Source organism: Panthera uncia, assembly GCF_023721935.1.
Source record: "Panthera uncia isolate 11264 chromosome B3 unlocalized genomic scaffold, Puncia_PCG_1.0 HiC_scaffold_1, whole genome shotgun sequence".
NCBI lineage: Eukaryota > Metazoa > Chordata > Mammalia > Carnivora > Felidae > Panthera > Panthera uncia.
The window spans coordinates 8935912-8959708 of NW_026057582.1; the positions used below are offsets into that span (position 1 = coordinate 8935912).

General features: G+C 55.7%; 1 protein-coding gene across 5 annotated transcripts in view; it reads left to right on the forward strand.

The window, feature by feature from the left end:
- The first annotated feature begins 6 nt into the window (after nt 1–6).
- The window catches only part of CLMN (calmin), a 110107-nt gene continuing 86316 nt past the window's right edge, over nt 7–23797 (forward strand). For all 5 annotated transcript variants that reach the window (XR_007453605.1, XM_049612216.1, XM_049612217.1 and 2 more), the window contains exon 1: nt 7–136. Coding sequence is in view for 4 of the 5 variants with exons in the window: in XM_049612216.1 (XP_049468173.1) it covers nt 55–136 (82 nt within the window). In the remaining variant the exon portion in view is untranslated. The remainder of the gene's footprint in view (nt 137–23797) is intronic.

The following is a 23797-nucleotide window of genomic DNA, read 5'->3' on the forward strand; positions in this document are numbered from 1 at the left end:
CTCCGCCCGCCGCCCGCGCCCGGCCCCGGCGCCCCGGCCCGCCGCCCGCGCTTCATGGCTGCGCACGAATGGGACTGGTTCCAGCGCGAGGAGCTCATCGGGCAGATCAGCGACATCCGCGTCCAGAACCTGCAAGGTAAGGCGCCCCGGCCCCCCCCCACCCCCTCCCCGACTCCCGCCCCCCACCCCCCGGGGAGCGACGCCCGGTCGGGTGGCCCCTCGCCCGGCCGACCCCGCTCGTGTCACTTGCTGGGGGAGGGGGCCGAGACAGCCGCCCCCGAGCCCCCGCGGGGCCGCCCCGGCTAGATTTGCTGTCGCCCAGGGGGTGGGGCGGCACACGTGCGTGTGTGTGTGTGTGTGTGTGTGTGTGTGTGTGTGTGTGTGTGTTGGGGGTCCCGCTTTCTTTGGGGGGACGTCACGGCTCCCCTGAAGCCCCTGCTGCGAGTTTGGCCAAGTTTGAACGTGTGGGCTCTTGGGGGCGGTGGCCCAGGTCAGGGAGGGAGGAGAAAGTGCGACTGTGTGTGTGTGTGTGTGTGTGTGTGTGTGTGTGCGCGCGCGCGCGCGCGCGTGTGCGTGTGTGTGAGCTTGCACACCTCCCAAGTACCTCTGAGGCTCAGGGAACGGGCTGGGGGCGGCGCTTGAGGGGGTGGGCCGGGGACCCGGGGCCAGGGGCACGGATGGGTGGGGGGGCGGGCTCGGCAGGCTCCCAGCCCATTCAGGCCACTTTGAGGCAGGGAGCGGCCCCTCCCTTGGCCGAGGCTCCACTGGGGAGTGGGCGACAAGCCCCGCCCACCGGCCCGGGACGCTGGGACCCGGGCTACCTTGTCACAAGGTGAAAGAGAAACTTGGGAGGTCACTGAGTCCCGAGGGCTAGGGGTGGCTCCCACCACACGTGAAGTGTATTAAGAGTTTATTCATTGTGGAAACTTCGAAAGCACGACAATAGTTAAAGGGAAAAAGTCACCCACAGTCGCCCGGTAACCCGTTCACCCACCCACCCGCCCAAAGAAAGCGGCTTTTCCTGGAGGTGTGGTTCCAGCCTCTCTCTCTTTTCATACGTGGGCTTTGCTGAACTAGAGTTCCACTTCCGGCCTCTCTTCAGACACATAGACCTGGCTGGGCCGGGGAACTTTCTTTAGCAGTTTCCTGGGCTGACCTGGGCTTCTAGAGATTCCAAGGTTGGGGGCGCTGCAGAGAGAAGCTGGGAAACCTGGACAGAGAGATGATAAGGCTGTGGGGTGTCGTCCTTCCCCGCCCCCGCCAGCAGGTGCCTGCCTTTACTGCTGGAGGGTAGGGAGCCCCAGCAGGCAGGGTGCAGTGGGGGGGGGGGGGTGGCGGGGTAGTCAGTAGAGTTTAAACATTACACCTGATGGAATGTTCCCTGGGAGTCCATTTAGACCGGCTCCACCCCTAGGCTGTGCGAGGACAGTGCAAGCAAAGGTGACCCGAAATAGGGTGGTGGGGGGGGGCTAGTACAGTAGACACTGGACCCTGACTTTGCTCTGGGTTCCCCTGATCTCTTCTGGCTGTGATTTGTGTGAAAGAAGGAGGATCAGGCTGGATCCCTTTAGATAATAAGCCTCACATCTGGATCCTGTTGCCCCAGAACTGACATCCTATTTGGACGTGGGAATTAGTGTCTTTTGCTGAGATGGCTCGTGGTTTGGGCCGTCGTGGTGTGTTTGTGCGTGTGTCTGCGTGCGTTAAGCAGTCCGTGGGTGTTTCATAAACACATGCTAACCAATTCTTAATGTAACAACTTCCTGCCTTGCTCTAAGATCAGCTCCCGGCATACAGGGGATCGGGGATCGACTTTTGTGAAGGGATGCTCAGCAGTTTGAGCAGTTATACCTAGAATGATGAGAGAAGGCTTCACTGAATGGGGACAATTTGAGATGGGTTCTGAAGGTTAGGTAGGAGTTCACTGAATGGCCTCTTCTCTCCACTCCCAGGGAACTGTCCTCACTTTTAGGCAATGCCAGTTATAATTTGAGCATCCAAATGGTTTTGCTATTTTAAAAGGTAAACTTTTAAATGTGTGTATATGTATTATGTATACATCTTCTACGTGGCTATGTGTGTGTATAAAATGTGCATTAATCTTTAGTGCGAGCCCAGCAAATTTTTGCCTCCGGGTAACCTGTGGTAACCACCATCCAGATCAAGATGTTAATGATTTCCAGTACCCTGGATGGGTGCCTCATCGCTCTTCCCAGGAGGTGACACACACACACAGGGCCACTACTATTCTGATCTTTATTACTATAGTTTTGCCTCTAGAACGTCACGTAAAACAGAAGAGTACAATCCATACTCTTTTGAACTGGCCCTTTTTACTCCACGGGATGTTGGTGCAGTTCATCCACGTCCTGGCCTGTATTTCTTCCGTTTTTGTAGACTATTAAGGTACGATTCACATATCATAAAATTCACCTGTTTTAAGTTTACCATTCAGTAGTTTTTAGTAAGTCTCCAGAGTTGGGCAGACATCCCAACAATCCAGTCTTGGAACATTTTCACGGCTTGAAACAGCTCCCCGGTTGTCCGCGTGTGCATCTGTTAGCTCCCAGCCCCGGACCCAGGCAACACTTAGTTCCTTGTCATTGGACACTTCTGTCGCCTGGAAGCACCCCACTTTGTTGGTCTGCTCACCGCCCAGGGACATTTGGGTTGTTTGCGGTGTGGGGCTCTTGTGAAACTGTCCGTCCCCTGGGGGGATGCTTGTGCTGTGGAGGCGCTGGCCTGCTGGCCCGTGGCTTTGCTGCCGTGGGACAGGAGGTGGGGCCCGGGGTGCATCCTCTCTCTCCAATGTTCCCTTGGCTCCCCTGTCTTTTGACTGGATGCTTAGCAGTTAGTTTCTCTCCTTGTCTCCGTGGTACTCAAGAAGTCTCGACCAAAGGGCCACGTCCAGAAGGCCCCGCTCGCTGTGCTTCGAGCCTCTGCCCAGAGCAGCTGGTGGGTGTCGCCGGGCCCAGATATGTCTGGCTCACCAGCTATGCGGGCCACGGGCGGGGTGGGGGCGGGGAGGCTCATTCATCTGAACGCCGCCGTGTGGGTGGCAGTCAAAGGAGGGCAGGAGGAGCCCAGGCAGAAGGGTGGTTTGCTTAAAGCTGTGCGTTTGCTTACAGCACAGGTAGTCAAGAGCTGTTGTGGCGATGGCCGTGGGCATTTCACGAGTCTGTAATCGGAGGGACCAAGGAGGATGTCCAGCCTCCTTCTGCCCATGGCAGCTGTTGCATGGTCAGGCAGTCCTATTCTTCGTACAAAGCTTTGACGCCTGTGGTCCTGGGGCCAGGTGCATTGCTCCAAAATGTCAGTCTTGAGGACGCTGCATTTCAGGGAGGATCGGTTCCCTAGCACAGCCCTGTGTGTACATCTTTCTATGGACCTACATAGTGAAATTGACTCAGAGGCGTCTCGACCTCTGCACGTTTGCTCCTCGAACCCTTCGTCTATGTCCCTGAACTGGAGATCAGGTGTCCAAGTAGAGAGGACTGTGATGTCACCAGATCACCTCCCACGGAACCCTGGAACGAACACTTCCTGACCTGTCTTTGGAGGTCGGGGTGAGCTGGATAGAGAGCACGGTCTCTCCCAAGAGGCCTGTCACTCAACTTGCTGTCCCCGACACAGGGGCAGACGAAGCCCTCGTTGATATGCTCCCTTTGATGGCGATGGCTCATAATAAGTGTTTGCAGATCAAGGACTCGGTGGTGGAGAGCAAAGGGGGGTGTCCCTCTGGGCAAAGGCTGCCCGTGACCCCCTCACAGGGTCCCTTTCAAGGAAACGGAGGTGGCCCAAGCCGTTGACCTTTCCAGGGAGGAGAAAATAGACTTGTAGGATGCTGGCAGCTTCCGCCTGGTGGCCCCACTTCCTTGGGGCCTTGAGGGGTAGAACTGAGGTTAGAGGTGGCCCGTTAACCATCCTGTGCCTTAGCTCGTGGCCTGGCCGTGGGTGGTGAGGGTTCTGGTGCTCTCGTAATGACAAGGCGACTCTGGCTGCCCCCTTTCCCCCTTTGACCCGACCTCAGGGTCCAGCTGATGTCCCACCAGGTCTGACCATTGCTCAACGATGGGGGGGGGGGGTGTTGGGCCAAGATTCGGAGGATGCTCCTGTTCCGGTAGGAAGCCTCCGCCATCCTCAGAATTCCCAGCACGTTTCTGTTCTGTTCAGCAAACGTGTGCCCAGCACTGAGCTGTGTGCAGGCAGCGAGAAATTCAGTTGGTTCTCGTCCCTGCCTTTGAGGAGCCTGAAGCCAGACGGGGTCCCACCCGTCCTGCTTCCGGCTGTCTCCCGTTGCTCTGGCGCCTGTTGGGTCTGATGCTGTGAACCTTGACCCCGGCAATGCAGAACAGCTTGGTTAAGACCTGTTACCCGGAGCTGGGGGGTGCATGGAGTCAGGTGGGCCTGGGCGGACAGAAGTCTCTCCCCACTGCTGCTCTGGGGGAACGTAGGGGCGATGCCTCCCCTCCCCCCACCCCCCTGCCAGCTGGGCCCTGCTGGCTAGCACCCCCGGAGCAGTGTCCCCACCCCTGCCTCCGCGTCTCCCTCATTCCCAATCGGTCGGGAAGCCGTCCCGCCCGGGCTTGGCAAACAGGAACTGCGATTTGGGGCACTTGGGACTGACCTCCAGACAGAAGTGGTAGCAGTCTGATGGCTCGGTCCCCTGACGGAGTGCCAGGCACGGTCCTAACTGCCACCTGTAATGTCTTCCGCCGGCCTTTGAGGTGGGTGCTGGTTTTCGGAAGTGGAGAGGTCAAATGATGTGCCCGAGGTCGCAGGCTTGTAAGTGGGGCTGGGATGTGAACCCAGGTCAGACGGAGCCCGTGCGTCCTGTGGCACCAGCTCTATGAGTCATGTGCACTGGGCGCCCAGGGAGGAGCTGGTAGCCTCAGGGCGGGGAGCTGGGAAGGCCCGTCCGAGGAGGGGCGTTGGCGGTCAGGCCTTGAGTGCCGAGCAGGAGGAAGCCTGACTGCACAGAGTCTCCGGGGCACAGAGCAGGAAGGAAAGTCAGGAGAGCCTGAAGGCAGGCTCTGGGCAGGACGGTGCCTGTGTGGTGAGAAAGATCGGCCCCTCCCAGGTGGTCCACCCCCATCCTGTGATTGCGATGGCTCCGGCCCAGGAGCAGGCCCTCCCCATGCTTGCCTCTTTATGGTGACCTCTTTATGGCTCTGGGCCCCGTGTCACCTCCTCCAGCCTACCCAGCACTCAGCCACCCGGCGCGTTTCCCCGCTAATCCCTTCGGCGGGTCTCCGGGGCCAAACTGTGGGCCGAGGGCAGCACCCCGGTCCATCCCAGGATAATAGCATCATTTTCCGTGGACGCGGTGATGTGAAAAATGCTGGGCCACACTGGCTCACGCGGTCAAGTCCAAGCCCCTTAGCCTGGCACGCGGGACCCTCTGTGGTCTGGGGTGGGACGCCCACCAGTCTCCTCTCCCTCGGCCACCCACTGGCTCCAAGCCCCCCGGCATCCTGCCCTCCTGGCTCTTCTCTCCATACCTGTAGACCTCCTGTGCCTACCACAGGGGGATCAGGGATGTCACTGGGGTCAGAGTTACCCAGCACCCAGGGAAGAGAAGGCACCGAGGAGGAATCGTTCCTGCCCCCGCCTCCCCCCAGCTCTTGGGGGATGCAGCAAATATGCCAGAGGTTTCTGTATGAGTACAAAATCAAATGCACAACCTGCTGCCTATAAGGACCCCAGTCCTGATCTGTGTGCTTTCTTCTAAAGAATAAATCCTCATGTAGAACATTTTGGCGGTGGCGGGGGGGGGGGGGGTTGCTCCCTGCTGGAGTTGGGCCACAGGCTTTGAGTTAACTGTGGATTTTGCCTCCCAAAGACCACGTTCCAGACCTGGCTCCACCCCTAACTCGGGGTGTGGACTCTTCTCCAGGGGGGCCTTTCCAGGCGGAGCGTGCTGTGCAGCTCTGGGAAGCCCTAGCCAGGAGCTGGAGGCTGAAGGCCTGGCTCTGGGTCCTGGCACATGTCTTCCCATGGCTGTGCCTCAGTTTCCTCATTGCAAGACGAGAGGGCTGGGCTCGGACGGCCCCCTTGGAAGGTGGTTTGAGGAGTGACGTGGCCTGAACGGAGCATATGGCCGTGTAAAGGCACCCAAGTTCCAGTCCCTGGCACAGGCGGGCAGCCGGCATGTGACGGTGGGCGAAGCTGAGCACGGCCTGTCGCACCGCTGGGTTCTTTTCACTGTCAGGCGCTAGGGACTCCCCTCCCCCGTTCCCCGCCACTAAGGGTCCGCCGGAGAAAAGGTTGCAGTTGATAAGTTTGTTATAGAGGCACCCCTCAGTAAATGACGTGCCTTCTTGGTTTAGTCTTGGCTGCTCAGTTACAGCTCCTGTGACAAGCCCGGGGAAGGGCTGGGACACCTCTGAACGAGCGGGGCAGAGTGCCCAGGAGGGTGTCGTGACCCGCCCACGGTCAGGGCAAAGTAGGGACCCCCGCCGTCCCCCACATTTGTATTGAGGAACAAGAGCGTTCAGGAGCCATCCCGTAAAAGGTTTGTCGGTAGCGAGAGGGGGCCTCGGTCAGTTGGCAGCGGGCCTGGGAAGAGGTTTTGCCGCAGGGACGCTTATTAGTGGCCGTGGCCTTGACGCCATTGGGGTCCCCCAGAGCTGCCTGGGGTGGGCAGCCTCGTGAGAGAGGCCGAGCTCCTGCCTCGATTCAGCGCCCTGGGGACGCGGCCCCTTGCCCAAGAGGCCCAGATTACATTAACGGCCCTCCCTGACCCATGGAACACTCTGGCATTTAACTTTTGACTGGAACAGCTGAGGCACTGGGCACGGTCCTGCCCGAGCAGCCTGAGGTCACGCCTGCCCTCTTCAGAGGGGAAGTGAGAAAAAGAAAGTAATTGTCTTTTTAGTGATGGACCCGTTCAAAGTGAACTCTCTGTTCCCATAGAAACCTTTTCTTATTTCTCCCACCCCCTCCCTGCACATCCTTTTTTTTTTTTTTTTTTTTTTTTTTTTTTTTTTTACAGTGGTAGACCGTGTCACAGAAGGAATTAGAGGCGGCATCGCAAATCACAAATGTGGCTTTAAAGAATCTTTGGTGGGTTTTTGTCCCCCCTCACCGGACCCTCCTTTTCTCTCATGAATTGTATCGGAGCAGGGGGCGTGGCACTCTATGGTTTGCAGGCCGAATCTGGCCCGCGGGCTGCTTTGGTGAATAAAGTTTTATTGGAACACAGCTGTGCTCGTTTGTTTGCGTACTGTCCAGGGCTGCTTTTGCCCTACGACGCTCACTACGTCGTTGTGACGGGGAAGCACCCACAAGACCGAAAAGGCTGGGGCGCCTGGGTGGCTCAGTTGGTTGAACGTCCGTCTCTCGGTCGCGGGTCAGGTCGTGATCTCACGGTTTGTGGGTTTGAGCCCCGCGCCGGGCGAGCCTGCTTGGGACTCTCTGTCTCCCTCTCTCTCGGCCCCTCCCCTGCTCGTGCTCCCTTTCTCTCTCTCAAAATAAATAAACTTTAAAAGAGAACCAAAAACATTTACGATTTGGTTATTTAATCTTTGGACCGTGGGAAACCAGAGAGCTTCCAGTGGGATGGCAGGGACCTTTCTTCTAAACCCAGACTTGGCACAGGACAGGTAGGGGATGCTTGGGATGACATCAGCAGGGGATGCCTGTTGCCTGTACAACGGCCCAGGCTTGTTTCCTGGAGGGTAGGTTTGTGCCTGGGGCAGGTTCTGGCCCTGCCTTAGTAAAGGACTTGTCCTTGAAGCCTGGCCATTCAGCCAAAGAGCAGTTACCGAGTCCTCCCGAAATCCGGGGAGCTGGCACAGAGGGGTGAATGGGCCACTGCAGGAGTCCCCAGTGCACATCACGAGGCTGAGATAAGCCAGTTAGGACTGAGGGTGCTTAAGGGGGGGTGCTGCAGGCGTCTGGGGGTGAGGCGAGACCCAATCCAGGGGGGATTCTGGGGGCGGGGAAAACTCTGTAATTGCAAATCTGCAGTCTGTAGAGTGCAACCAGGGAGCAGGGGGGGTGTATGCCGGTGGGTGGGGTGTCGGCTCTTCAGTAGGATCGTGGCCGGGGTGGGGGTCGGGGGGGAGCACAGGGAAGTGGTCTCGGAAGTAGCCCGTGCAGCTGACCTTTTCCTCTTCTTCTTCCCCTTCCCGAGCCCTGAGACACTGCTTCCGGGAGATTATAGTCCAAAGTCCCCCGAGGACGAGGACAGGCCCGGGAGGATCAGGGGGACCTACAGAAGCCCTGCAGTCACGTTGGTGTGCAAACCTAGGGGGTCTGATTGGAAGGACCTTTAGGGCTCTGACGACGTCATGCCCCACTCCTGCTTCTCTCTCCTGGGGGGCTCTCCATGTAGGCAGGAACCTCAGCGATATTTATATCCCTCTCCTCTTTTAAACTATTTTTAATCCTCGATGGTATGACATACTTAAAAAGCAGGGTTCTGAGGCCTTGTAGCTGGGAACTGGGGCGGGGGGTGGGGAGGGGCCCGGAGATGACCCTGCCGGTTGGGTGGTGAAGTCACTGAGCCCTCACATTTGCATCCTCCGCTCGCCCTCCCCTCCCGCGTCAGCCCTGGTCCTCTGGCCTTTCCCTTCTCACCTGCCTCTGCCAACATCCTCCTCCTCAACTGCTAGGACCACTGCCCAGCTGCCTCCAGCACCTCTAATCCCAGTTCATCCGGGCGGCCCGAGATCCTTCCCTGGTTCAGTCTTCTTTGCCCTTAGGAAGGAGCCCTGCTGTGTGCTCGCCCCCCCCCCCCACCCTTCTCCCGTCCTTCCTGGAATGAACCAGACCCCGCTGCGCTCCCCCCGACCCCCACCCCAGGCCCGCCCGTCCTTGTCCCTGTACGTTTGTCTGCATGACTCCTGCAGAGAATGACCACGACCTGGCCTAGAGCAGCCTCCCAGAACCTCGCCTGCACCTGCCTGGGCGGAAATCACAGCCTCTTCCTCTGGACACAGGAGAGCCCCCTGAGTGGGTCCCTGGAAGGAATGCTTATATCTTCATCCTGTGAGCCCCTACTATGGATTAGGTCTTTGGAACTGTTTGCTGTGTTGCTGTAGGCTGAGCCCCGTGCCCTCAAAGACAGTCACATCCTAATCTCCGGAACCTGGGGTTACGTTACCTCACTTGGTAAAGCGACTCTGCAGATGCGATTAAGTGAATGTCGACGTTGAGATGGGGAGATTATCCTGGATTATCCAGCTGGGTCCAGTGAATCCCAAGCATCCTTAGGGAGGCAGGAGGGCCAGAGGGGGAGAGAAAGAGAGGGGGAGGGGGGCAGATGACTGGAAGCAGGTCATAGTGATGCCATTGCAGGAAGGGGCCGTGAGCTGAAGCAGCAGCTTCTAGAAGCTGGAAGAGAGAAGAAATGGAGTCCCCCCTAAGAGTTCCCCAGAAGGAGTGCAGTTCCGCTGAGAACTTTGATTTTAGTCCGTCAAACCCATCGCGGGCTTCTGACCTACAAAAATGTTAGATAATAAATTGGTGTCGTTTGAAGCCACTCAGCATGTGGTAATTTGTCACAGCAACAATAGGAAACTAATGCGCGAATGAATTGCAAATGGCGGCTATCAAGCCTGGCCGACACCCAGGCGGTGGCATCGAGCCCGAGCTGGGAGTGTAGAGACCGGGGCTCTGGCCACAGGGCTGCCACCAGCTGACTGTGGGACTTGGGGAGGCTGCCTGGCCGAGGGCAGGAGAACAGGGTTTGAGGGGACAGGAGAGGGGGCTGGCCTGAGCCTGCAGACTCCACCCAGGCGTCCACAGGCAGTGCAATCTCAGCGTGATCTGAGATACACGCAGGGCTGTGCACAGCCAGGGGACCATGTCACGGAGCCCATCCTCTGCTCTGTGGCCCCGGGCAGTGTGGATGGCTGTGGCAGTGAGAGGGTGACATCCCGGCAGCTTCTAGGCACGAACCCTGTTCTTGGGATTCAACACACTCTGGCAGCTGTAGTCTCCGTTCTAATCTCCATGTTCCGGTCGGGTTGAGACACACGAGCGAGTGGGTCCGGGCCATTTGAAACGGTCTTCTACTTCGCGTGACATATCGACGCCTGCTGAGAACCCGAGAGCACAGCATTCGGGAACCGGCTGATTGGCAGTTCCCAACTTTGGGTAACATTCCGTCAGGGGTTGAAAGCCGCAGGCTGGACTCACGTTGACCTGGCACCCGGGAAGGAAGCTGGACCAGCCAGGCTCAAGGATGTTGGGCAGGAATCGGCCAGCTTTGGGTATTGAGCCTTACCCGAGGGGACTCAGCGACTCAGCCGTCTATGGTCACATACCTACCAGGTTCTTCACACTGTGACACAATCGAGTCCAAATTCCTAACTGACGGTTCCTGATTAGTGATTCCCGGGAGCAGAGCTGAGAAGAGCGGGTGCAGGGGTCCCATTTTGAGAGGCTGACAGAATGAAATCCTTGTAACCTTGAATTATGGCAGGACTGACTGGAGGCCGCCACGGGAAACCAGCCTGTTATCTTCGTCATGGGTTGTGATAAGGGCAGTGGCAGATTATAAAGCAAGGTCACCTTCACCATAGCCTTTAATTCCACCATAACCCCTGAGGTTGTATCCCCTCTACAGAGGCAGACGCCGAGGCCCAGAGGAGGTCAGAAACTTGACCCTGTCCTGCAGCCAGACAGCAGCATGTCTGGGGTTTCGTTTCACATTGTGCCATCTGAGACCGACCGTGGCCCTCCACCCTCCACCCCCACCGGCACTTGCTGGGGGCCAGTCTGTCCGAGGTTTTCACTTCCCTTTCATGCACACAAGGGACCGTGGAACTCTCCCTTGGAGAGCTGGTCTGGCCTTTGAGCTTGACTCTGATCTAAAACAAAACAAAACAGTGATACCTTGAAAATCAAAGCTTGGAAGCCTTGGGCCCCAGTAGCAAAGGTGTTGGCAGGCCCGATGATGGCCTGTCCGGTTCCCAGAATTGCTGTGGGCAAGTGCCATGAAATGGCATGTGATGGCTTACCTGTAGGGGGCTTGGGGGGGGGGGGGCGTGGGGACCAGGCGCCATGATGCCACGGACTGATGATGGGCTAGCAGAGGGGGAGGCTGGGAATCAGTCAAGTGTTACCCTTGATAGACTCTGCTTGCCCAGGGTGGGCACTGCTGTACTGGGATCTGTTATTAGTGATGGCTCGTTGACTGCTGGTTGGCCCTGGTAGACCAGAAAACTCATTGGGTTGGGCACTGGGGCCCATCCTGCCCACCACTGTGTCCCAGGGTCTGTTTTCCTGTTCCAGGCTCAGCGTGTGCTCAGCTCAGTTTACGTTTGTTGAATGTGTGATTGCAGACTCAAAGGGAAAGTGCGGACTCCAGAGTCTGGCAGAGCAGGGTTTTTAGTTTCAGACTCTCTAGTAATGACTAGCTGTAGATATCAGAGGCTTACAGCATCTTTTTGGTGACAAAGAATATTCGGTGGCATCACGCCTCCCTCAACGTGTTTCCCTGGACCTTGCCTTTTCGAAATCACACATGAGTCTAGTTTTCCAAGGTTTGCATAAAAAGTAGCAGTTCCCCCACGTTGTCCCCTTTCCCAGAGGCAATCGACTTGCAGATTGTTTAGCTGATGATTTTGGTATTTTCCTCTTGGTCTCTGAATAACATACATGTATTCCTTTGTCTTGATTTTTTGTTTGTTTGGTTTTGTTTTGGTTCAGGGCTCTGGTTTCTGACCGTGGAAGGTAAGGATATAGATCTCCTGTTTACCTCTTTTAACTTCCGATCTTTCCTGTCCTCCCAGCTGCCTGGTATATCTTCATCGTAATTTTGGTAAGATTAGTGACTGGAGTTTACAATGCTACTACTAGGCGGGCACTATTCGGAGCGGAGGCACGTAGTGACTTATGATCGCTCTCCCTTTCCTGTTCTACTTTTGGTTTCCTTGGAGTTCAAAACTGTTAGAATTGGCATATGTGCTCATTGATTCATCCCCCCAGCTCTGTTGGTGTTCTGGATATCCCCTCAAGTTGTTTGGCTGCATCAGGAAAATTCTCTCGGTTTCCTCTTCTTGAGCACATCAGGGTCCTTTGGTCTACTCCAGTAGATCTGGAGTCTGGCTGTCACCTGGGTGCTCTATCACTGTCACCTGTGGCCCCCTTACCTCTCTCCTGGGTTAGCTCTCCCATTTCCTGCCTTCCTCTTCTGGCTTAGTCTGTTGAATCCAGGGGCATATCCTTCCTGAGAATGGGCGCCTGAGTGGTCAGTTTTCTGAGAACTTGCACATGGGAAAATGAATTTATTCTCCTCTGATTCTTGATTGCTAGTTTAGCTGGGCATCAAATTCATGGTTGGAAATCATTTTCCCTTGGAGCATAGAAGCCTTGTTCCACTGTCTTCTAGCCTCCGGGGTTGCAGTTGAGAAGTGTGAGGCCATTCCCGATCTTTTCTGTGACCTGTTTCATTCTCTCTGGAAGTTTATAGGATCCTCTTTTTGTCCCCAGCACCTCGAAACTCCAGGGTGACCTGCCTGGGTGTGGTCTCTTTTCATGCATTGTACTGATCACTGAGTGTCACATTTCCATCTGGAACTGTGTCCTTCTGTCTGGGAAATTGTCTTGGATTTTCTTTTTATTTGGGGGGTGGGTGGGTCATGATTTCTGCTCTTTGTTTTTCTCTAATCTTCTAGAACTCCTTTTATTTGGACATTGGTCCTTTTGGACTAATCCTCTAATTTTCTTATCTTTTTCTATTTTCCATCCCCTTTGCTTTTTGCTCTACTTTCTGGGAGATTTCATCAGTGTTTATATTCCATATTTTAACCTACCACGTTTTTACTTTGCAAGAGCTCTTTCTTATTCTTTAGAGGAGCCTTATTTCAGGAATGCAATACCTGCTCTCACACACTGGGAATATTCACGGTGGACCGTGATGGCCGAGGCCTGGAGCCAAATAGCCTGGTTCGAATCCTAGCACTGCCACTCACTTGCTTTGTGACCTTGGGCAAGTTATGTAACCTCGTTCTTCTCCAAGCCCCTCATCTGTGAAATGAAAGTAATAATATTGAGATCTGCCTCAAAGGTTGTGCTGATGACATGAGTGGTTGGAGGCAAAGGGCATAGAGCCATGCTGGTGCACTCCGGATGTGCTGCGTGTGAATGTTACATCTACCCTTCTCTTTGCTTATGTGGGTTTGTTTGGTCTGGAGCTTTCATGTTAAAGGCTTCTTTGTTTAGCTGGCTCATGGCCCTTGATTGTTTTCTCATATTTAAGAGTTGGGGACTGGGGCACCTGGGTGGCTCAGTCAGTTAAGCGTCCAGCTCTTGATTTCCGTTCAGGTTATGATCTCACGGTCGTGGGACTGAGTCCCGCATCGGGCTCCGCACTAAGTGTGGAGCCTCCTTGGGATTCTCTCTGGCCCTCTCTCTCTGCCCCTCCCCTACTGCGCTTTCTCTCTCTCCAAATAAATAAACAAACATTAAAAGAAATAGAGCTGGGGACTGAAAAGCGAAAGCTCAGTGCCCAGGGGGTGGGGTTTCTTGGTCAGAGCCTCTCTCAAGGGTGCCCCGCTGGGTTGTGTCATGGGGAACCCCTATGTCCGTATCTTTAGATCTTCCCTCCTGGCTGGTCAGACTGAGTCTTGCAGTCTTCCGTCCGGAGGGTCCAGGCCAGGGTGCTGGGGTGCGGGGTGGGGGTCTGAGAGCTGGGAGAAGAAAGAGGGCGGGGGGCAGGGGCCTCCTCTGCTTCCAGTGTGCAGAAGTCACTCACTGTGCAGTCCTCAGCTCAAGTCATACTCAGAATTTCTGCTTTATCCTCTTGGAAGAACAAACTTCCAGTCTTGTGCCTGATGGAGGATGGGACTGACACCTGCCAGGAGACAAGGGGGAGGGGATGAAGGGACCCCGTCTTTTTATTGCATCCCCCCCCGCCCCAACCCCATTTCCAAAGGTACCTGTCACCACTAATTCCTGAACCTTCGAGACCTCTGGGTTGTAAACTGGGCTGGGTGCCACGTTAAAGTGTGGACGTCTTGAGATGCTAATCGGTCACCACGGGTCTCCCTTCTCTCCACCCTTTGAGATTTTGTTGTTGTCCCTCCTTCCATTCTCCCCGTCCTTGCGGGTTTACACTCTAAATACATAGTGCATGTAACAGACTCCTCCTCCGTGTGGAGTGGAGGCCCGAGTCCTCTGCAGGAAGGCGCCCCCTCGCCTCTCCAAGCATCTCAGAACGGCCGGGGAGGAAGCTGGCAGGTGCGGCATTCACCCCAGCCTTGAAGGTTTGAAGGGTGAGGATACTTGCTTGGCTCCGTTCCCTTCCATTTTGACTGTTCCCCAGAGGCTGCTGCTGAGCCCTGTTTACCGGGAGAGATCAGGGAAATTACAGAGGGGTCTGGTCATACCTGGTGGCTGTTTTCCCAGCCGCACACTCTGGTTACCTAGAGTTTCGAGGCCTGGGGGGTTCTGGGGTCCAGGTGGGGTGCAGCTCTAGGGATGGAGGGATCTCTTCCAACCAACTTGCCGCGGACCGACTCCCGGGTCTCAAATGCCCACCCAGCAGGCTAAATCCCCTCTCAGCCGCGCAGGTGGGGTTTTAGCTGGACCCCCACCCCCCTGCGAATCATCATGCTCTTGCTGTTGTGCAAATTTCAGAACCGGAGCCTGTGCTTGCCCACGGGGTGTACTGGCTCCTCGGGAGAGAGAAACCAGCAACGGGTTGTTTGGTCTCTACATCGTTCGATGTTGGAGCCCTGCCTGCTTTTATAAAACATCCCGAGCCCACGGCCACAGGCTACCTGGGGGAGAACTGGCGGGTGGCAAGCTTTGAAAGTTAAGCCATTCTTCGTGGCGAGATTAAAGATTATCCTGCCTGAGCCTCCATCAGACACTGCTAGACCGACTACCCTTGACCTTGTAGAGTTTGGAGTGGGTTGGATTACCCAGGAGGAGGGGCGCTGTGGAAGCACCTTGGAGATACCGGGAAAGACGGAGTCAATACGTGACCCTCCAGGCCCCGTGAAATGATGCCTTTTTTTTGTTTTTGTTTTAATCCTGCAGCTCTTATCGAGTAAACATAGTTGTTGAATAAGAACAAAACCAGAGAAAGGAGAGCCTGCCTGGTCTCCAGTGGAAAGAGGTGTTTGAAGCCAGGTGTGAACTTGAATTTTAGCTCCTTCGCTTTGTGGCTGCAGAACTTTAGCCACATCGTGTGTCCCTGAGGAGTTTCGACCTTTTCTACCTGTGCTGTGACTTTAAGGATAGTAATGCCCTCCCAGGGTTTTTTTTTTGGAGGATTCAGTGAAGTCATGAATGCTGAGTGCCCAACCCTCATCGGGACTTTTTATTTTTATTTTTATTTTTATTTTTTTTTAACTTTTTTTAACGTTTATTTATTTTTGAGACAGAGAGAGACAGAGCATGAACAGGGGAGGGGCAGAGAGAGCGGGAGACACAGAATCGGAAGCAGGCTCCGGGCTCTGAGATATCAGCACAGAGCCCGATGCGGGGCTCGAACCCACGGACCTCGAGATCGTGACCTGAGCTGAAGTCGGACGCTTAACCGACTGAGCCACCCGGGTGCCCCTCATCAGGACTTTTTAAAGAAATGTGTTCTTTCTTTTACAGAGCAATTTGGGAGGGGGGTATGCTGGTGGATATTTTGCTACGGGGTTCCACTGAATGATGGGAATGGATTGATCACTTAGTCCACATTTCAAGCTCGGATTTGGTGTCTATACTTGGGATCGGTGAAGAGCCACAGGGCAGTGGTTGACAGGCACTCAGTGAGTTTTCTAGTTGGAGGCCTGGGATCTTTTGGAGATGGGAGACGTGATCGGGGCTGAGCCATTCAGCAAGGTGCCTAGGGCAGCCTCTTGTGTTGGGAAGGGATTTAGAGGTCGGTGGAGATGAGCAGAGATGACCTCTGCCAGGGGGGGGGAGGGCGGTGAGGAAGTTGTTATGAGTCGAGGTGCAGAGGCAGGAACGTGCCGGAGCGTTCAGAAGGTGACTGGTCTGGCCTGGGTGAGAAAAGGGCCCAGAGTGGGGCAGTGCTCGTGGGTGCTCATTAGTAATCAAGCGACCTTTCTGACTCATTTCCCTCTCTTACTGTTTCTCCCTGGGGACATGGCCTCCTAGGCTGGCTTGGGGCCAGAATTCCTCAGTGAGTGAGTACCGGGGGGACACTATTGGCTTTTGGCTGGGATGCTGTATATGTTGCAGGTGGTTTCACGTCCTTGACTGAGCCCACGAAACGCTGCTCATGGGACCGGCAAAATCTTCCTCCACGCTTCTACCCGGGAGTGGTAGCCACCCATCTGAGACTAACAGGGTGACGTGTCTGCAAATGAGAGGGGGAAGCCGTGCTTCCCCCGAGCTGTCTCCACTTGGGGACACAGAAGAGTGGCGGTGACGACCCGTGCCCCTCACTCAAAAGACTCTTTGATGGGAGGCTCCAGCTTTGAGGCTCTCGGAAAATCAATGGTTGACGTAACAGTCATTCCGTGAATCGTGTCCATTCTGACCCAAGCTCTCTCCAGCTGTTGGAAGAATCCGGCAAAGTGATCCAATACCCCATGACCCTTTTGGATAATTCCGTGGAAAATTACGTATGGCATCGGGCACCGGTGCTGCAACTTCTATTTCTGTTTTCTAAAATACTGCCCATCTTCTCTCCGCGTCAAACCAACCGGCGCTCCACTGGTTCCTGAGTTAACTTCATGCCAGGAGAGCGCCCAGAAGGTATTTATTGAGTGTCTGCTCGATGTCAGACACTCTCCCGGGCACCAGGGAGGTACGGACTTACCCCTGTCCCGTGGCAGGGAGTCGATTCCCATGGTCCCATTGGGGTATAATGACGGGAGATTATTCTAAGCGTCAACAAGGGAACCCCGTAGAGATGCCGTGAGGGACTTTCAGACGAAGTGACATTTTGAGTTGAAATGGGAATTAGCCAGATGGAAGCGGGGAGAGGAGCATTCTGTGCGGAGGGGACAAGTAATCCAGAGGCTGGGGTGGCGGGAGCATGGCTCACAGACACAGCTCTGCCAACGTGAGCCGACAACGATGGCCTTAGGTGCTGTGTTGGCCCTGGGGCTTCTGGATCTTTTCCATTCGGCACAGCTGATGGGGCTTTGGGCCGTCATCTGAGGGATCAAAAGGTCTGCGATTCACTTTCTTTCAAGCAGGCTCAGCTCCAAAGACCTGCTCCCCACTACTGATGGGACACAGATCGGTCCTGGTGCCGGGCCGTGGAGCTGGGGTGGCCTTTGTCTTACTCTTCTGTGTGCTTTGGGGCGCAGCAAGCACTGAGACTCTGGTGCCTTGTGGGGTGTGTTCTCTCCTCTCCCCTTGTCCATCTCGTTTCCTTCTCCTGCCCCTGTCCCAGGCCAGGCAGAGCCACTAGGAGGGGCTGCTCCGTTCAAGGGCCGTTTTTCTGCGTCGGGAGGGATTACGGCCTAGATGACGAGGCCGAGGGTGGTGGTAATATATTCACCACCTGCATCCCCGTTGTGTCCCCGGATTAATTACCTAACACTTGCCAAGAACTCCGTTGGGTATTTTATATTTCATTCACACGTAAGCCGGACGAGGAGGAGAACTGCTCATTTTCCGTATAGGGCGTTGAGGCTCAGAGAGGTCGAGTACCAGGCTCGCGGTCACACAGCTCGTTATGGTGGCAGGAGATTTCTTGCTCCCAAACCTGTGCCCCTCCCACTAAGCCACACCAGTCCCCTGCCAAAGTCGGGTTCGGCGAGGCGGTTCACAAGCATGGGTGGCTCTGGCCCCCTTCGGTCTCTTTCTTTTGACCTCAGTATCCGCAGTGTCCCCCGAGGGCCCGGATATGTGCCGTCCCCCGTGGTAGCCACCAGTCATGTGACTACCGGGGACTTGTGTCTGGTCCAGATGGACGTGTGTAACATGCACAAAGTGTGAAGGCCCACTATGAGGAAAGGGATGTAAAACGTCTCGTTAACGGTTTTCAAATATACGTTACACGTCGGAAATACTTTGGATACAGTAGGTTAAATGAAGCACACCGTTCAAATGAATTTTACCTGTGTTGTCTGACTTTCTGTAACACGGCTGCTCGAGGTGACAACGTAATTTGTGTGGCCTGCATTCTATTTTGACTCAGCAGGACGAAGGCAGACTGTGATTTCTAAGGACCTTTTAATGCTGCAGTTTGCGATCTCGGTGCCTCCGTTTTTCCCTCCCTGCGCCGTGTCGCGGAGCCCCAGGCCCCCTTCTGAATCGCCTGCCCCACGTTTGTCCCTGAGACCCTCGGGTGGAACTCCTACCCTGCCTGACCTCTGACCCCATCACAGGAAGTGCCCTCCCAGCATCGCCTGCCGCCCGGACAAGTTATTCCACTGTCCTGAGTCTCAAATGCCTCATCTATCGAAGGGAAGGGAATCTTGCCCCCGCCTCGTGGGGTTGTTCAGGTAAGAGGATATCTATCCGTAAAGCCTCCACACCTGGCAGGGGCTTTCGGTAGCTGACGTCTGTCACCCTCGTGACAGATGGCAGTTGTTATTGGCGTTGTCCCTGCTGTCGGCGGTGGTCATTTCTTTAGCAAAGTTTGTCGGTGATGGAATGCTGCAAGTCAAATGAGCCACCCGAGTCCGCTGGGGTGGAGCTGTCCCAGGACGTCGCGGGGGGGCGGGGGGGGGGGGCTGGATTTGACTTTGTACACCTGGCTCAGGGAAATCAGAGCCCTCCGAGCAAATGGGTCAAGTCCGCAGCCGCAACCCTGTCTCCAGTGGCCCCAGATGGCTCACTGGGGATCTGTTTCCTCAAGCGGGCTCGGATCTAGAGACCCTGGGGTCAAAGCGTGAAAATGGCGGTCGAAGGTACTGGTGGGGCCATTGTGGCTGGTGATGGTGGTGAGGCGACAGGTGGAGAGCAGAAGGCAGGGCAGGAGAGAGGGAAGTTGTCAGCGCTGTCCTGAGAGTATTCTGTCTGAAAACAGAGCCTTCCTAGGCCATGAAAGCTGTGGACTCCAGGGCGAGCCCACTGACCCCTCCAACCCCCACCCCACCCCACCATCCCGTGTCCTCATCTGTACTCAGAAGAAATCCGTTCCTGCCGTATAGACAAGGTTTGTGAAGGCCTTGACACAACACGGCGGTGTGGTCCACAGCGGGCACCCCTGGGGTAATCATCTGTGGCAACTGCCGTTTTTGTGTCCACGTGGTTATGGAAGTTATAGAACCACTTTTTGGGGCCCCCACCCTCTTCTTCTGCCACTGTGACTACCGTGTCATGCCTGTGGTCTTTTCCACGAATTCGTATTTTCCACGCTTGTGCTCATTACCCGTTTGAGCCCTGCTTTCCACTTTTTCGCGTCCTGTCTCATCCAGTGCCTTCTTCCACGCTGTTGGGCGGCCGTCCTGGCGCCCCGCGCTGCGTGAAGCCCCTCTCTGTCCTTGTTGTTGTGTCTCAGCTCTTGTCACTTCATTGTCACACTGCTGTGATTTGTGACGTGAGCCCTTTGCAGGAGGGTCTGGTCTGGGCCCCCTCGGTGGGTCTGGCCTAGAGATGGCCCAGAGGTGCCCATAGAATGCACATGCCATGACCACTCAGCGCCCTGGCTGGACTTTTCTAAACCAGCTCCCCCACCCCCGACCCACCCCCAGGAGAGCTTTCCACAAAGCACGCCTCCTGAAGCATCTCACTCTGTACAACCATCTTGACTTTGGGATGATGTTTCCCGAGTCCCTGAAAAATGGTGACCAGGTCAAACCTTTTAGGACTCTCGATCGCCATTTGTGGTGAGATTTTTAAACTTGGGGCTGCCCCCCGCCCTTCTTTTTGGGAGTGGGGTTCCGGGTCCCCTCACACTCCCTTCGCTGGACACTCAGGCAGAAAAAATGAATTGTTAAGCCGATTCTAATGGGAGCAGGTGGGAACCAAGAATAAAGGGGAAACAGAGCAGTCTAACTTGGGCTCTCCCCTCGGGCCCTCCCCAGCTGGCACAGGTCAAGGGGAGACCATTTATGGTGGCCCCGGGAGAGCCAGGCATGAAAGCAAGTCCCCCAGGGTGGTCCAAGTGGACAGAGCCTCATGGGTCAGCTTTCCAAGTAAGGGGACTGTACCGAGAGGTGTAGCTGGGGAGGGAAGGAAGGGAGACAGCCGGGAGGGGCAGGCAGGGCTGTGGGATAAGGGTCACAGAGCCTGAGGGCCTGGGCTGAACCCCGGCTCTGCGTCTTAGGAGCCAGATGTCCTTGAACCTTGAAGCCCCTGTTTCCTTGTCACTAAAACAGTGCCTTGCTCCCTAAGGAGCATCTAGCTGGTAGCCCCAGCCCTGCAGGTTACTGTCATTAAACACAGTTCCCCTGGGGCACCTGGGTGGCTCAGTCGGTTAAGCGGCTGACTTCGGCTCAGGTCATGATCTCATGGTCCGTGAGTTCGAGCCCCGCGTCGGGCTCTGTGCTGACAGCTCAGAGCCTGGAGCCTGTTTCAGATTCTGTGTCTCCCTCTCTCTGACCCTCCCCCATTCATGCTCTGTCTCCCTCTGTCTCAAAAATAAATAAACGTTAAAAAAAAAAATTAAAAAAAAAAACACAGTTCCCCTGTAAGATCCTCGAGGGAGGGAGTCGGCTTCGTGCCCCGTAGAGCGGCGGTTCTCAAAGTTTGGGTCAGTTGTCCTCAACGCAGGGTGACTTTGCCCCCCCCCCCCCCCCGGGGGGATCTGACAAGGTGTGGAGCCATTTCTGGTGGTCACAGCTGCGAGGATGCTCCTGGCTTCTGGTGGGCGGAGCCCAAGGATGCTGTCCACATCCTACAATGCACAGGTCGGCCCCCACCCCAGGGAATGGTCCAGCCCCGAGTGTCCACCCTGCTGAGGCTGAGGGACCCTGCCGTGGATGGGTCGGAATCGCCTGCGGGGCTTGCTGGACCCCAACCGGCAGACCCCACCCCAGTAGGTCCGGTTGGGGCTGAGATTTCGCATGTCTAGCCGGTCCCCGGGTGCTCCAGGTCCCTTGAGATTGACCCCTGACCCTGGCACACATTCACCACCCTGCTCCTGGCTAACTAAGGCTCTCTTGAGCTCTTATGAGAGCTCGCCAGGCGCTTTGTGAACGGATTACCTGTGTTTCACAGCCGTCCTCTGAGACAGCAACTTCTGTCAACTCCCCCATTTTCCAGAGGAGGAAACCGAGGCTCACAAAATGCGATCCACACCGAGTACCTGCACGCCTCAACCCCTGGCAGAGGGGTGAGCTCTCGCTCTGGAAGGACCCGCCCAGAGTGGGTGGTCCAGCAGCTGCCAGGAGACGGGGTCTGCCCGCTTCTCCTCCTTCTTCCCTTCCAAGTTCAAGTTCTGCTCATCAGCTTCACGGGGTGGGAGGGAAGGGTCCCTGCACGTTGGTCCTGTGTCCTGGAGAAGAGTGGGCAAGGGGAAGCCGCCCGGGACCACCAGCTCTGGCGACCTGTCTTCTGTCCAGAAGTGGCCAGGCAAGACCCTGGGACTCAGGTGGGGGCGTTCAGCCCCTTCAAGCCCCCTTGTGCCTGTGGGATTCGGTGTTGGGAGCTGCAGCCTGACGGGCCGTCCCAAAGAGGGCAGAAGGACAGGTATAGGGGGTGGCCGTGCTGGGCGCTGGGCCGCAACACTCATGCAGCCTTGGTTCCTCCTCTGACTTTGCACAAGGCACTTTTTCACGACAAAGGGGGGCAATTCTCATAGCCCCCCAGAACAGTGGTGTGGATAAGCTGATGCTCCCCACGTGTGTAATACAGCATCCCCTCCAGAACCAGCAGCCACTGGTTCTTGACTAGAGCCACGGGACCCTACCTGGCCGCGTGGTCCCAATCTCCTCACCCAAGAAGGTGGTTTGAAATGGCCGGCCTGTCTTCCTCACAGAGTGGCCCAGAGGGGTCCGACGAAGCCCGGGTGAGACATGCCCCTCCCTCCATCCCCCATCTGTTGATCTTGCCGTTCACCACCTCCAGGCAGCCCTCCTTGATTCCCCAACCCCTATTTCCAGTACCCCGGCACTCAACCCACTTCCCCCTAGGGAGCGTTGACAGCTGTCCTCTGTGAGTTGTGAGTCCTCCTGGGCACGGGCTCTGCTGTGGTCCCTTGGGTCCTCCCCAGTGCCTGGTGCAGAGTGGGTGGTCAGCAAACACTGGAACTAACGCATGGGATGGCTGTGTGCTCGGGGAGCACTCTCGTGCCTGCTTGCAGAGCACCTCCTCTTGTGATGTGGCTCTCAGTGGGGGCTGGGCAGCAAGGAACCCAGAATATTCTCTATGGGCTCTGGCTTTCCCTGGCTGCTCGCTCCTGACTTGGGCAAGCCTCTTTGGGCTGGGGGAGGGCCTGGGGGAACCACGGGGAGGACCCCGGGCAGCCCAAGCCTGGTCCGTTCATGGATGTGTCCCAAAGGTCTGGAGTGGTGTCTGACACATAGAGGGCACTCAGTAAGCATTTGCATGAACGAACGAATGAATTCTAAAAGTTTCTGGAAGGCTTTCTGTGAGGCGTTAAGATAGCTGGAACCCGTGGTAACATAGGAGCTTTAAAAAGATTTTTTTTATGTTTATTTATTTTTGAAGGAGAGAGAAACAGAGGGTGAGTGGGGGCAGGGCAGAGAGAGAGGGAGACACAGAATCGGAAGCAGGCTCCAGGCTTCGAGCTGTCAGCCCAGAGCCCGACGCGGGGCTCGAACCCACGAACCGCGAGATCATAGCCTGAGCCAAAGTCGGACGCTTCACCGACTGAGCCACCCAGGCGCCCCTGGTAGTTTTTTTATAAAATGACACCTACACCACCATTTGCCCCAGTAACCCCCCCCCCCCCCCCCCGGATATTTCCCAAGAGAAATGGAAACATGTCCATGCACACAACTCTCTCTCTCTCTATGTAGTCCCACGTCATTGTGTGTCCTGTCTTCACAGAAGCCAAAAGGTGGGAACAATCCAAATGTCCCTGAGCTGGTGAATGGATACCCAGAGCATAGTGCCTCTTACAGAGCTGTCTTGCTCAGTGGTGAGAAGGGAAGAAAGACCTTGCACGTGACCCAGGTGGATTGCACACGCATGCAAAGCGAGGGAAACCAGATGCTGTAGGCTCCCCGCGTGGTTCCTTTATATGACATTCTGGAAAAGCCGGAATCCTAGAACAGGAAAATGGGTCCGTGGTTGTCAGGGGCCGAGGATTGACCACAGTGAGGCCCAAAGGAAGTTGTTGGGGGTGATAGAATATTCTGTATGGCGGTTACACAACTTGACTCATCAGGGTTCGTGGAACTGTATGCACGAAAGGGTGCATTTTGCTATATGTAAGCTATGCCTCAATAAACCTGACTTGTAATGGGGAGGGGAGGGAGAGAGAGAGAGACCATTAACAAGCTGAGAGTCTCCTTATCATAGGTGTTTTCATGATGCTGGTGTGTCCGTTTAAACGGGACGCTGCACAAAAGTGGCCTTTCTTGGTTCTGTGACCATTGATGTAGGTAAGCGCTTTCTAAACTGATCTTTGAAATCTCTTCCTCATAAAAGCCTCAGGAACCCCGTGGAGCCTCAGGCATAGATTTACCTTGTAAATGAGACTTTACAGAGTTCTTTCAAGCCTAGGAAAGTGAGACCTGCAGAGAGAGGCACAGGTAGGAATCTGGCAGCCTCCCTTTCACTCTGGCCCCCAGCAGGCACCAAGCCCAGAGCCCTCCCTGGAAGCACACTGGCTGGCCTGCTTTTGTCCTCTCCAGCCCCAAGAGATGGACTTAGGGGTGATTCTGGAACAGTCGTGATTAGGTTTGGCCATGGGTTACAGAAAGCCCCAAATAACGGTGTCGCAAACAGGTGCGCATTTCTGCAGGGATGGTCCAAAGCTGGTATGGCAGCTGTGTGCCACAAATTC